We start from the raw sequence: 11,733 nt of genomic DNA, 5'->3' as shown, positions 1-11,733 counted from the left end.
GCCTAGCATTAACGAGCCGAAACAGGAAGACGTGTGTATGATTGATTCCGAGCCTACCTTGATGACCCTGAAAGTCGAATATCTCAAGACCGACGTCCTTCCGAAAGATTGGAACCAAGCTCGAAAGTTGATGTATCAAATTCCCCGTTACACCATTTTGGATGGAAGGCTGTATAGAAGGGGATATTCCATGCCATTACTTCGGTGTGTGACTCCACCCGAAGCCAAGAAGATCATTGAAGAAATTCATGAAAGGTTCTGTGGAGACCATACTGGGGGGCATAGCCTGTCCAAGAAAATCATACGCCAAGGTTATTTCTGGCCTACCATCAAATTAGATTCTTTCGAATACGTAAAGAAGTGTGATAAGTGCTAACGTTTCGCCACAATTCCTCGAGCTCCACCATCCAAGCTGACCATGATGACTTCCCCATGGCCATTTGCGGTATGGGGGATCGACCTCATAGGATCTCTCCCAACTAGCAAGGGCGGAGTGAAGTATGTTGTAGTTGTCATAGATTACTTCACGAAGTGGACGGAAGCTGAACTGTTAGCAACAATAACCTCCAAAAAAGTCCTTGACTTTGTGGTAAAGAACATTATATGCTGATATGGGATGCCGAGGAAAATTGTATCCAACAACAGAACCCAGTTCGATAGCGACTTGTTCACCAACTTTTGCGAGAAAAATGGAATGATAAAGAGTTTTTCGTCAGTAGCTCATCCCCAGGCGAATGGACAGGTCGAAGCTGTAAACAAAACTCTCTAGAGTTCGCTAAAGAAAAAGTTGGAGGAGGCAAAAGGACGATGGCCCAAAGAATTGCCTCAAGTCCTATGGGGACATTGGACTATAGCCCGAACATCAACAGGACATACCTCGTTCTCTCTGGCGTACGGTTGCGAGTCTATGTTGCCTGTTGAGGTCAAAATTCTTACAATTCGGACTCACGCTTATGACCAAAGCTCGAACCACACTCAGCTCGAAGAAACCTTAGACTTGATTGAAGAAAGAAGAAACAAAGCTCAGCTGAGGAACGCTGCATATCAACAGCAAGCTACTAGGTACTTCAACAAGAGGGTTCGAGATTGAAAGTTTGGCACTACAAGAAAAAACAGTATTCATAACACTTAAAAAATGCTAACCGGGAGTATTGATAACGCTTCTGAAAATGCTAACATAGCCCCTGTTATTAAAAGTCCTGTTTTTTCTATAATAGTATTCGAATGTTATGTTCGATGTTATCTTAAACTATTCAATAACACATTTTTAGTTGCTATAATATTCAAATAATAGCATTTAGTTAGAGTATTTGATTATAAATTTGGAGTTTAATCTTATACTTTATGCATAACACTTTCCAACTGTTATGAAAATTGTTATATTTGATCATTTTATAATGTTTTTAGTTCATTCTATTATATAAATCATAACTTTTTGTCCCAATTATAATATATTATACAAAACAACTATAATTATTGTAAATTCTCCCAGTAATAACATTTTGTTATTTTGTAGTATGCTTTTTTAATTGTTGTAAAAAGTTTTTATTATTATATTTTGATTAAAAAAATCACAAGTGTAATATTAAATAGATCAAATTTTTTTAAATATTCAATATATATATATGATAAACCATGGGTATTTTTACATTTGAGGACGAACTACTTCAAACCATGACACTATCCACTTCAAAAGTTCTTAGTTCTAACTTAAGTTTGAAAGCATACATAATAAAATTCTATAGTCTTGCACATCTTTTGCTTCAAAAGTAAAAATCAGAAACATAGCAAGATACACAAAAAGTAAACCATGAAGCTTGCTCCGCCCTCCAATTCATCATCCATTCCATTGTGCATTTGTCTTTGTTGTGAGGTTGATTTGCTTAGCTACACAAGAGTTTAAATAATTAATGCTTAAACTTAGAGTTAATAATAAACTAAAAAGTACAAAAAGAAAGAAAGTTAATAACCTCATTAGGACTTTATAAGTTGGCCATGCAATTACACTAACTAAAACACATAGGCATGAAAGATTGAAGATTTATGCTTGGTAAAATACTCATTAGAAAAGTTAGCTCAAACACTTTATGATTATAAAATGAAAATACAAATGATACACCAACCAAACATATAAATATATATATATACAATACAACAACTAATTTATAAAGAAAACCCAATATCATAGACATATGAACTAGAATTAGATCAAATATAAAGTTCCAAATAACAAGAACAATGAATTTGCCATTTTTATTGTAGATTTCACTACTGGACAATTAAAGGTTTCTCAAAATCCTGCAGACCTAGTTTCCATAAGCTAATCAACACCAACAATTCAAACAAATCAAACAACACACAGGTTTTCATCCATATATAACCGCAGCACACAGAATTTTCAGAACCTACTTCACTAAACACATGCAAGTTTTCAACCTTCCGTTATCACATCAGAACACAAAATTCCTAGAACCTACTTCACTACGGATGAATATCTAAGATATTCAAACTCCTCTAAAGTTATACAAATTCTATTCAAAATTATAAAAGATTGAAAATTAAAAAAAAAATATCAAATTCAACATTCCTCTTGCAATTAGCTACCAATCCAATGCTTTACAAGAATCACTAAAGCATTTATAAATCATAAACACATTATAAAGACTATCACTCAAAAATCTTCCTTAGTGTTCAAATGAGTAGTAACATAGAGCTAAAAGCTAGTGAAAAACCAAATAATCTTAGAAAGAATGCTATAAAACAGAACGGCTACTAATTTACCTGTGGGCCTTGTTCAATGCTTGCCTTGAATGGATCACCAACAACACATTTCATTGCATGCGCCTTCACTTTTTCAACAAACTCGTCATACACACGCTCATGGACATAAGTTCTTGAACCAGCACAACAACATTGTCCCTGCAAAAGGGAAGGGATTGGTTTTCAACAATGATTTCTTTTCTTATTTAGAAAAAAAAAAATTATGTCATACTTGATTAAATTGAAACTAAATGTGGACCAGGAAAAGTTATTTAAAATTTTCTTTGTCACTTACTCTTTTCTTCCGTACTCTGGGACACAAGTAAAGATCCAAGCATCGTTCGAAGGACTCCTTGACAGCATTCTCATATGCAAGGATGTTTCTCATCGATGTAAAACTAACAAAATTGATAAGTAGGACATCATAAGCTGGACTAATACTGAAGCAGCAATGAGCACTGGATAAGCATCTAAGAAACTATGAATCTTACCTTTTAGGTATAAATTTAGGTCGATCTTCCTCAAACATTAAATGATAAGCATTAATCTCTTCTTGTGTAGGGATATATTCTTTAAAGGGATTGTATGACTCTTCGTGACCTAAAAGAGAGGAAATTTTAACAAAAATTTAATAAAGAAAACTATGAAAAAAAGGGCTAAATCCTATGTTGATTTTCATTCCAGAAAACAGATGATCAGTTGTACCTAGCAATTTCGGCTTCGGCGCAGGATTATAATCTAAATGCCCAGACTTTTCGTTAGAGTTGGATTCATCTCCCCACAAGAGGTAGACAGATGGTTCTTCTTTAGGCTCTTCAAATTTAATCAACCCCTTACGAATAGCTCGACGATAGCGAACAACCTGTAGAAACAGCAAAAGTGCAAGGCCTGAATAATTAAACTCATGTTTGAAATTCCTTCTATTGTTCTATCTCAGCAACCAGTAGGTGAAATGAAAGCTCAGAATGAAAACATAACATAAATTTCATTCATTACATTAGAGATAAAAGAAAATACTAAAAAATTTACCAACTTCTATATAAAAATAGTGAAGTTGACAATAGCATACCATTTTATCTTCACTCTTTGAACGAGTGAAGCGTCTCTTGGGTTCAGGTGCATTTGAAAGGGGATGTTTAGCACCATCCCATTTGAACCAGTCAACATAAGGCTGCATTCGAAACACAGATAATTGTATGTGAAAAGAATATTTCAAACAATTGACCAATAAAATGGACAGCTAAATATATACATACCGCATATGGATCAAAGTCAGCATCTGGTGCCTTTCCTTCAAGCAATCTACTAATAAGTTTGGTCTCTTTCTTTTTGAGTTCTACAACCTCATCATTATACTCATCATAAATTTTGCGCCTGCAATATAGTAAAAATGCACCAAGCAAAAGTGAGGCAACATAACAACAAGAAAACATATTTAGCACATAAATGGTAGAGCACATGTATCCTAACGATGTAAAACTCACCAATTTTTGGAATCATTTGCACTCGCAAGGAAAGACTGAAATTTATCTTCTTTTTCTTTCTTTTTGATCTTTTTCCCAGAAATATCATAACTAATATGTTTTTCATCCCGATACCACACCAAGGGCACATCTCCAATTGTATTTCGAGGAGCAACCTACTTTGATGTAAACAAAAGAAGAAGTAGCGGTTGAATAAATTCAGCCAAAAAAAAGTAACTAAAAGCAAAACATTAGGTGTTAAAAAACAAGAAAGGTACATATTTTCATAAGCAAAATAACACACAACCTCATCTTCAGAAGAATCACTCTCTTCAACTCCTGGATGAGCATCAGAGCTATCACTTCGGTTCTCATGACTATGATCATCAGCCAAACCATCGCCATTGCTGGTGTTGATGTTGTCCTATCGTGATTAAACTTAAATGTTAAAATGCAGGTGCAGCTAAGTACCAACACCATGGTGCTATTTAAACAAGAAAAAATTAAATTTTGAGCAGGGAATGAAGGGGTGAGTAGAAGTTGGGATAATGAACAATATGCTTCCCACTGTTTTACTGAACATCTCTTCATATCATCTTATATAAGCAGTAAACGTGAAGAAAATCAAAGTAAGACGTATTCTAGATACCTGATCTTCGGATAAATCAAGTTCAAACACACACTCAATTGAAAACTGTAATGTGTCTTGACAAAAATTGATTGGCTCAGACAATATTCAATGCAACAACAGATTTTTCTAATTTATAATAATTGACAGCAATATCGTTTACTAATTTGAAATGAAACTTACAACAAAATTTTCTGATTTACTAATAGGGAGCATAAGCACATTGGTCCATTTAAGATGTATATTTTACATGATAAATCAGTAATGTAGATAATACTAATCAAAGGGAACATACATACCCAACGTGTAACATTCTCAATAGAGTCCACCATGCAGTGAGCATAATCATAAATTGGATAGACCATGAATTATATTAAAAACCAGTACAAATATTAACAAGATTAAACCTGAACTAAAGGGGAAAGGGCTTACCTTCATCAGCTGCAGCAAAAGAAACTATAAAAAACAAAAGCAATAGCACAAATCAAAGAAATAACCTTTAATAAAAACCAACAAATTAAAACCCAATTAAAGGATCTTAAAGAACAATACGAATTGAGTGAGAACACAAAAATGTAGAACCATAGAGTCTACTTCAAACCCAGAACCCCAAATCTGTTTTTTTTTCCTTCAAATGCAAACCCCAAAACTGAAAAAATAAGAACCAATCCTAACCGATAAACTAAATCAATTTCATATAACACAACCAGACCTAAGCCAAAAATTGGTAGAAAAATATTAACAAAAATCATAAACTCTTTGTCAATGTCGAAGGAGAAATAAAGATTACCCTTTTTATTTTGCTATTCTTCAACGAGGGAAAAGAGTGAGAGAAAGTTCAAAAAGAAAAAAGCATATGCAAAATAATCTAATGAGCCGCAATTCATCTCTTTTGCCAAACAAATTGAAACAAAGAATGAAAAAATCGCTTTCTAAATCAAAGAAAGACTCACCTCAACTACTGCGTGGAAGACATCAGCCCTGAAAAAAATCCCACCGACCCTCCAAGAATGGCGACCTGATTAGCTTGAACAAGTAAAAATCCCATAAAAATTGAAGCTTGGAAAAACCCCCAGAATCCTTAAACTGAATAAATAAATAATCCCAAATTCAAAGCTTAAATGCTAAGTCTTATAAACTACAATACACAAATTCTTAAAACTTGAGACTCACAGCAAGAAGAAGGGATTCTTTAGTGGTTAGCCTCTCCATTTCTTGGGCTTAAGCAGCTGGAGCTCCTCCCTGTACAGCCTGCTGGACCATTGCTCTGCAAGTCAATCTCCGTCGGAGTCGGCGAAACATGGGGATGGTAGTTGTGGTAGATGAGACGGAGGAAGACAACGAACAACAGGAACAGATTGTAGAGACAAGAAATAGCTGGTACAAGACCATGGTAGACCCACGAGTTGAGCCACGCCGTAGACCCATCGCCGCAAGCACCGTCACACCCACGAGCCAGCCACGCCGTAGACCCAAGAGTCGAGCCTCCCTGTCACACGACCTAAGCCGCAGGCCCCATCACCTTGTTACACACCTGCAACAAACAGAGAGAAAGAAAGAAAGATTGAACGAGTGAGAGAGAGAGAGAGAGAGTTACTGAGTGTGAGAGAGAAACAGAGGAGGCGTGTAGAGTAATTAGGGATTCAACCTTAGAGATTTCTTTTGTGTTTCATTTGGCGCCTGTGTATTTCATTTACCGCCCATTTTCTGTATCTTTTTCTATTACCATGCGACAATAACACTTATTAAAATATGTTATATTTTAATGTAATATATGGGCATAATTGTTGTAGTGCGGTGTGGGAGATTTGGTGCTAAGGCGTGTATTTTTGGCAACGCGAGATCCAGCAGCTGGCGTGCTCGGGCCAAATTGGGAAGGACCCTACCAGATAGAGTCAGTCATCCGACCCGGTGTCTACAAGCTGGCAAGATTGGATGGGAGCTTAATACTGCGAGCATGGAATGACAAACACCTAAGACCTTACTATCAATAGTGTAGGAAGGACGTTGCCTATAACCAAGCTTGTCTATTTGTACTGTTTTGCCTACTTTTGGATTTTATCAAATAAAGAGTTATTTCGTCTGATATGATATATTTTTGCAATCTCTCTTAATCTAATAACCTATGGTCACATTCATAGGATATTAAGGGGGCATCGTTGGTGTAGAGTCCAAGAACTTTACTTAGCTAAGATAGATAGTAGTATTATAGTATGTATAGTATTATCTTTGTAACTGTGGATTTTTGGTTCAGACCGGGAATTATTTGGACACTCATAGTAGTACTTATAGATTTTCTAAGTTTAACCTATAGTTTAAGAATATTAATGTTAACCTAAGGTTTGATTATATGACTGATATTAAGAATAATATTTATTATACTATAAGGTTTAGATGAGGACCAATAGGATTTTAAGCACATGTTATGAATGGGTGATTAAGGATTAAGTATTTTGAGGATTAAATTTAATAAGGAGAAAAGTTTGAATGCTATAGGGACAGTCAACAGCTTTGAATACGTTGAAGGCTTAGTCAAGGCTGTTTACTCCATTCAAACTTAGCTAAAAATGTGTAATTTCATGTTTAAATGTTCAGCGTGTGCCGATATATCACAGCTATAGGGGGCGATATATCGCAGCACGTAGATACGGAAAACACGAGATGATGCACGACAGCCTCGGGCATACTGGCCCAGGCGATATATCGCCTACAGGGGGAGATATATCGCCTCCATCAATGTATTTTGAATTGTTTTGAAATCATTTCCCATTCAGCCATTCAACCTCTTGATAAGTCCAGCATCTTTTTGAACGAGTCTTCAGCCTCTGCTGAACGATTATTCAAATATTTTTCACCTAAAAAGCTATTATTTTTATTCAAGTAAAATCAAGATCCTTTCATTCCTAAACTCTATAAATAGGACCTAGTACCCAGCCATTATTCATCTTTTTCTCTAAGTTCAGAGGCTGCTAATGCTAAGTGAGTGTGAGAGTGTAAACACCTGGTTTGGGGAAATCATAAGCTTAAACATCATAAGCTTATCAAACACTTTGGGAAGTAAGGTTCTATAGTATTTCGGTTGTTGTGTAGATTGGTCTTACAAGTCTTTTAGGTAAACAAAAACTCTAGTTCATTTGGTTTATGTTATTTCCTTTTTCATAACCTTCTACTCAGTCTCCTAACCTCATTCTTATTTTGGTTAGGAAATCTAAGTTCTTGAGCACATAAGTTTCGGTAAGCATGTTTTTCAATGGTTTATTCTTCCCATTTCCTTTTCATCTCTTTTCTTCATTAGACTCACCCTGTTATATATGGTTTTAGGAGTGTTCCAAAAAGTCTCAACGCTGTCCTCTTATCCCGGTAACTTTGGTAAGGAAAATAGGATAGAATCTATATGTTTTATGCTTATGTTATCTTATGTTTTATGTTATGAAATATGTTATAAAATATGTTATGATATGTATGTTTGTAGGCTTGGGCATATGACCCATATGACTAACAAGCCCCAATTAGATTATGGGCATATGACCTGCTTAGCTAGTAGGACCCCAAATAGATTATTGGCATATGACCTACTAGCTAGTAGGACCTCACTAATCTCATGGGCATATGACTTGTTTAGTCTATGGGACCCCAAGTAATAATGGCCATTATAGTATGTGTATGTATTAAGTGTTATGTTATGTCTTTATGATTATTATGAAATTTATGTACTTGATGTATGTGCTAGATTTTCCTTGCTGGGCATTAGGCTCATTCCTTTTTGTTTTATGTGCAGGAAAATAGCTATTAGTGGCGGTAAGGTTCGTGGATGCTTGGAGATTGTGTATCGATGGTGAATGGATTCAAGGAGTCGAGAGTTCGATCTTTCGAGGATGTAGTCTTGATTTACCTTTTTATGGTTTTACATGTATTTTTCCGCACTTTCTATGTAACAATGTTTTTTTACTTTAAGTTATGTTTTGTTTTAAAGACAATGGGTACCCATATCCTACTTATTTTATGAAAGTAACTTTTGTTTCTACAAGTTTCTAATAAGTTTATGGTATTTTCGCAAATGTAAGTCTTATTAAGGTTTGTATGTATAGTTTCATTAATGGTCCAAAAAGTCTAGAGTAGTGGGTCATTACAGTTGGTATATATATAAATACCACCAGCTTGAAAAATAAATTAAGATATACGAAATACATGCAAGTGTTTGGATATAACCAAATACGCGTGCTAAGATAATTTGGATATAACCAAATTATTAAAAAAATATAAGTGTTTGGATGTAACCAAATACGCGAGCTAAGATAATTTGGACATAACCAAATTATTAACATATAAGTGCTTGGATGTAACCAAATGTGCGAGCTAAGGTTATTTGGATATAACAAAATTATCAAAAACATACAAGTGTGTGGATTACAAACCAATCACGACCTTAACAGGTTTGGAGCAAACCAGCTAAAACTAATCGACGATAAGTTGGAACTTAAACCCACTTCGAGTTAAGTCGAGATCGAGGCTGGAGTATCTTATAAAACAATAGTTTCGAACTCATAACCTCGGAGAGATGACCGAGGACGAGAAAAAGTAACTTAAAAATAAGATATAACTAAACCGTTTGCATTACACACCATACAAGTACTTTCGGGTTCATGGTTAAAGTAATATCCGACCTTGACGAACAACGAGATCGGAAACGGATAATTCAAGCAAACTGTGCATGAATGCATTGAGCCTTGAGCCTAAATCCAAATTGTGTTTGTGCGAATAAACAAACATACGCGATTCTTTAATATAAAATGTGCAAAATATCTCGAATCAAGAAATGTAAAGCATGCATATTAAAAGAAAAGAAATAGAAATTGTATCAACCCTACGGGCATAAATTATAATAATTGCAAAAATAAAGGGACGCAGCCCCGAGATGAGATTTAAGAAGGAGCAGTCTCCTTAGACTTCTCAGCACCAGCAGCACTACACTCTCCAGGATGAATAACATGACTATCCTTCTGAGCAGCCTCCCGAGCAGCCTGAGCAGCCTCCTCCGCGTTAAGCCGAGCTTGCCATTTGGCCACAAATCCTTCCTCGAAAGAGCCCAGGAAGCTGGTATCAAGGTTGGCGTTGCTAGCCCAGATCCTGTACATGGCTTAATCGACTGCCTTGTCCTTCTTCTCTTTGAACTCGGTAAGGAGGCGAGCCTTCTCATTTTCGATTATCTCAAAAGTGGCAGCCTTCTCCTCCTCGAGCTTGGCATTGGCTTTCTCTAGCTCCGCAAGCCGAGCCTTCACCTTTTCAAGCTCTGTCTTCGATTCCTTGAGTTCTTCAGTCATTTTAAGATGGAGATCCCTCAACTCCTGGGCTAGAGACATGCTTGTATGCACCTCGTTGGTCAGCTTATAATTAAGCTGAGCCGAGACAACAAGAGCCTGAAACACAAAGAGATTGAATTAGAACATAAGCCAAGGCACATAAGCAATTAAAAGTAAAGTGCAAAAATTACCGCGGCAGTAAGTTCAATACTCTTATCATAAAGAGTATTGCAGTCTCGGGCCTTATTCCCAAACTCCCAGTGATCAGCGTCGAATCCTGTAAGACTCTGACCCACTCGAGAGAGGATATCCGAGCCAATTACAGCTCCGTGGGCCCCGGCGGTGCTATCAAGCACGAACTCATCAATATGAGGTTGGGCCAACGGCAGAAGTGACTTGGAGGTTGAGGGTTTCTTCAGGGGTTGGCCGAGTGTTGGAGGATTTGCAGCTGGAGGAAGCGCGGCAGGTGCGGTCGAGACGGATGTGTCGGCCTGGGCATTCGGGTCCCCGGCTGTGCTCACAGTAGTTGGAGTTGGTGGAGTCTTCTCGGTGCGCTTGAGGATTTTGGAGGGTCGGTCTAACCTCCGCAAGCCTCTCGGGCGCTTACTCTTCTGAGCCCCCTCGCCATTGTAGAGCACGACGTCAAGGTCAGAGTCCATAGCTCCTGCACAGTTGCAACCAAGATTTAGCATGGTGCTAACAAACGTAGAAGATTTAAAACACACACAAGTGGACAAAAACCTAACTGGAACTCCCCTCCGAGCTTGAGCTCGGAGACCATGAAATTCCCCCATATTCAGAAGAGGTAAGGGGAGTACCTTCCCTATAGGTGGACGTCAACCTCGAAAGGTCCCTATAGTCGTTGGTCCCATATTGGACGGCTATTCTGTCCTATACCTCATTCAGGCTATACATAGTATCGTATTGCCCGAGCCAGCTATCGAACCTATGAACCCGTTCATCTACCCAAGTCCATACATAAAAGTGGTTTCTATCGTCTTCGCACAGAACTAGCCTATCGGGTTTGTGCTTTAATAAGGTGGGGGACCACATTTTCGAGCTTAGGATGACTGTACCTTGATCATCCGAGCCCGAGCTTGAGGCTTTATCGTTGGCCTCGTTCCCTGATGGCGGGCCCCTTCGGCGAACTAGAGGCAGGGGCCTCACCTCTCTCCTTGGGGCGAGGATGCCTGTTGGCAGGGGCACGAGCTCCCAACGATCATATTTTTTGTTGGACCAGTCCGAGGTGGACTGGCCATCTCCCAAGAGCTCGCAAGCTTGAAGTTTACCTTCATCCAAAAGGTATGAGAGTGATCTCCTGCCATAAGGGAGTTGGAGCAGGGTCTCCCTATGCTCCTTCATCTCGTCAGAAGGAGTGGGACGATGATAGTTGGCTGGAAAATAAAATACATTTCAACTAAGTACAAGCCTATAGACAAAACTTCGAGCACAGAGATAAAGGAGGTGGGGTACTTACGGATCCGTCTGAACGAATAGCATCGTGACGGAGATAGGCCATCCGTCCAGAAGAAGGCCTTCTTAAAATCAGGAGGATGATTGGGAAGATCCTCAAACATCTTTT

The 11,733-nt window shown here is 37.7% G+C and overlaps 1 protein-coding gene and 1 long non-coding RNA gene across 2 annotated transcripts; one reads left to right on the top strand and one right to left on the bottom strand.

Moving 5' to 3' along the window:
• Positions 1-3,373: 3,373 nt before the first annotated feature.
• LOC133778788 (ribosome biogenesis protein BOP1 homolog) lies at positions 3,374-4,703 on the bottom strand. Its single transcript, XM_062218812.1, has 6 exons — positions 4,695-4,703; positions 4,531-4,647; positions 4,245-4,399; positions 4,017-4,134; positions 3,830-3,931; positions 3,374-3,622 (listed from the first exon to the last, which is right to left on the bottom strand). Exons 1-6 carry the CDS (start codon positions 4,701-4,703, stop codon positions 3,389-3,391), a joined length of 735 nt encoding a protein of 244 aa, XP_062074796.1. The 3' UTR covers positions 3,374-3,388.
• A 2,152-nt stretch (positions 4,704-6,855) lies between these two features.
• Positions 6,856-8,878, top strand: LOC133834328 (uncharacterized). Its single transcript, XR_009893335.1, has 2 exons — positions 6,856-8,220; positions 8,630-8,878. It is a non-coding gene; the product is annotated as an uncharacterized LOC133834328 (long non-coding RNA).
• The last annotated feature ends 2,855 nt before the right edge of the window (positions 8,879-11,733 follow it).

Source organism: Humulus lupulus, chromosome 5 (assembly GCF_963169125.1).
Source record: "Humulus lupulus chromosome 5, drHumLupu1.1, whole genome shotgun sequence".
NCBI lineage: Eukaryota > Viridiplantae > Streptophyta > Magnoliopsida > Rosales > Cannabaceae > Humulus > Humulus lupulus.
Note: the sequence above shows the minus strand (reverse complement) of the source record. Positions and strands in the feature narration are given on the sequence as shown.

Excerpts from the sequence above, each read along its gene's own strand:
- LOC133778788 (XM_062218812.1), bottom strand. Across the intron at positions 4,400-4,530 it reads GTGATTCTTCTGAAGATGAG|GTTGCTCCTCGAAATACAAT; the intron begins GTTGTGTGTTAT and ends ACATCAAAGTAG. Across the intron at positions 4,135-4,244 it reads GCAAATGATTCCAAAAATTG|GCGCAAAATTTATGATGAGT; the intron begins GTGAGTTTTACA and ends ACTATATTGCAG.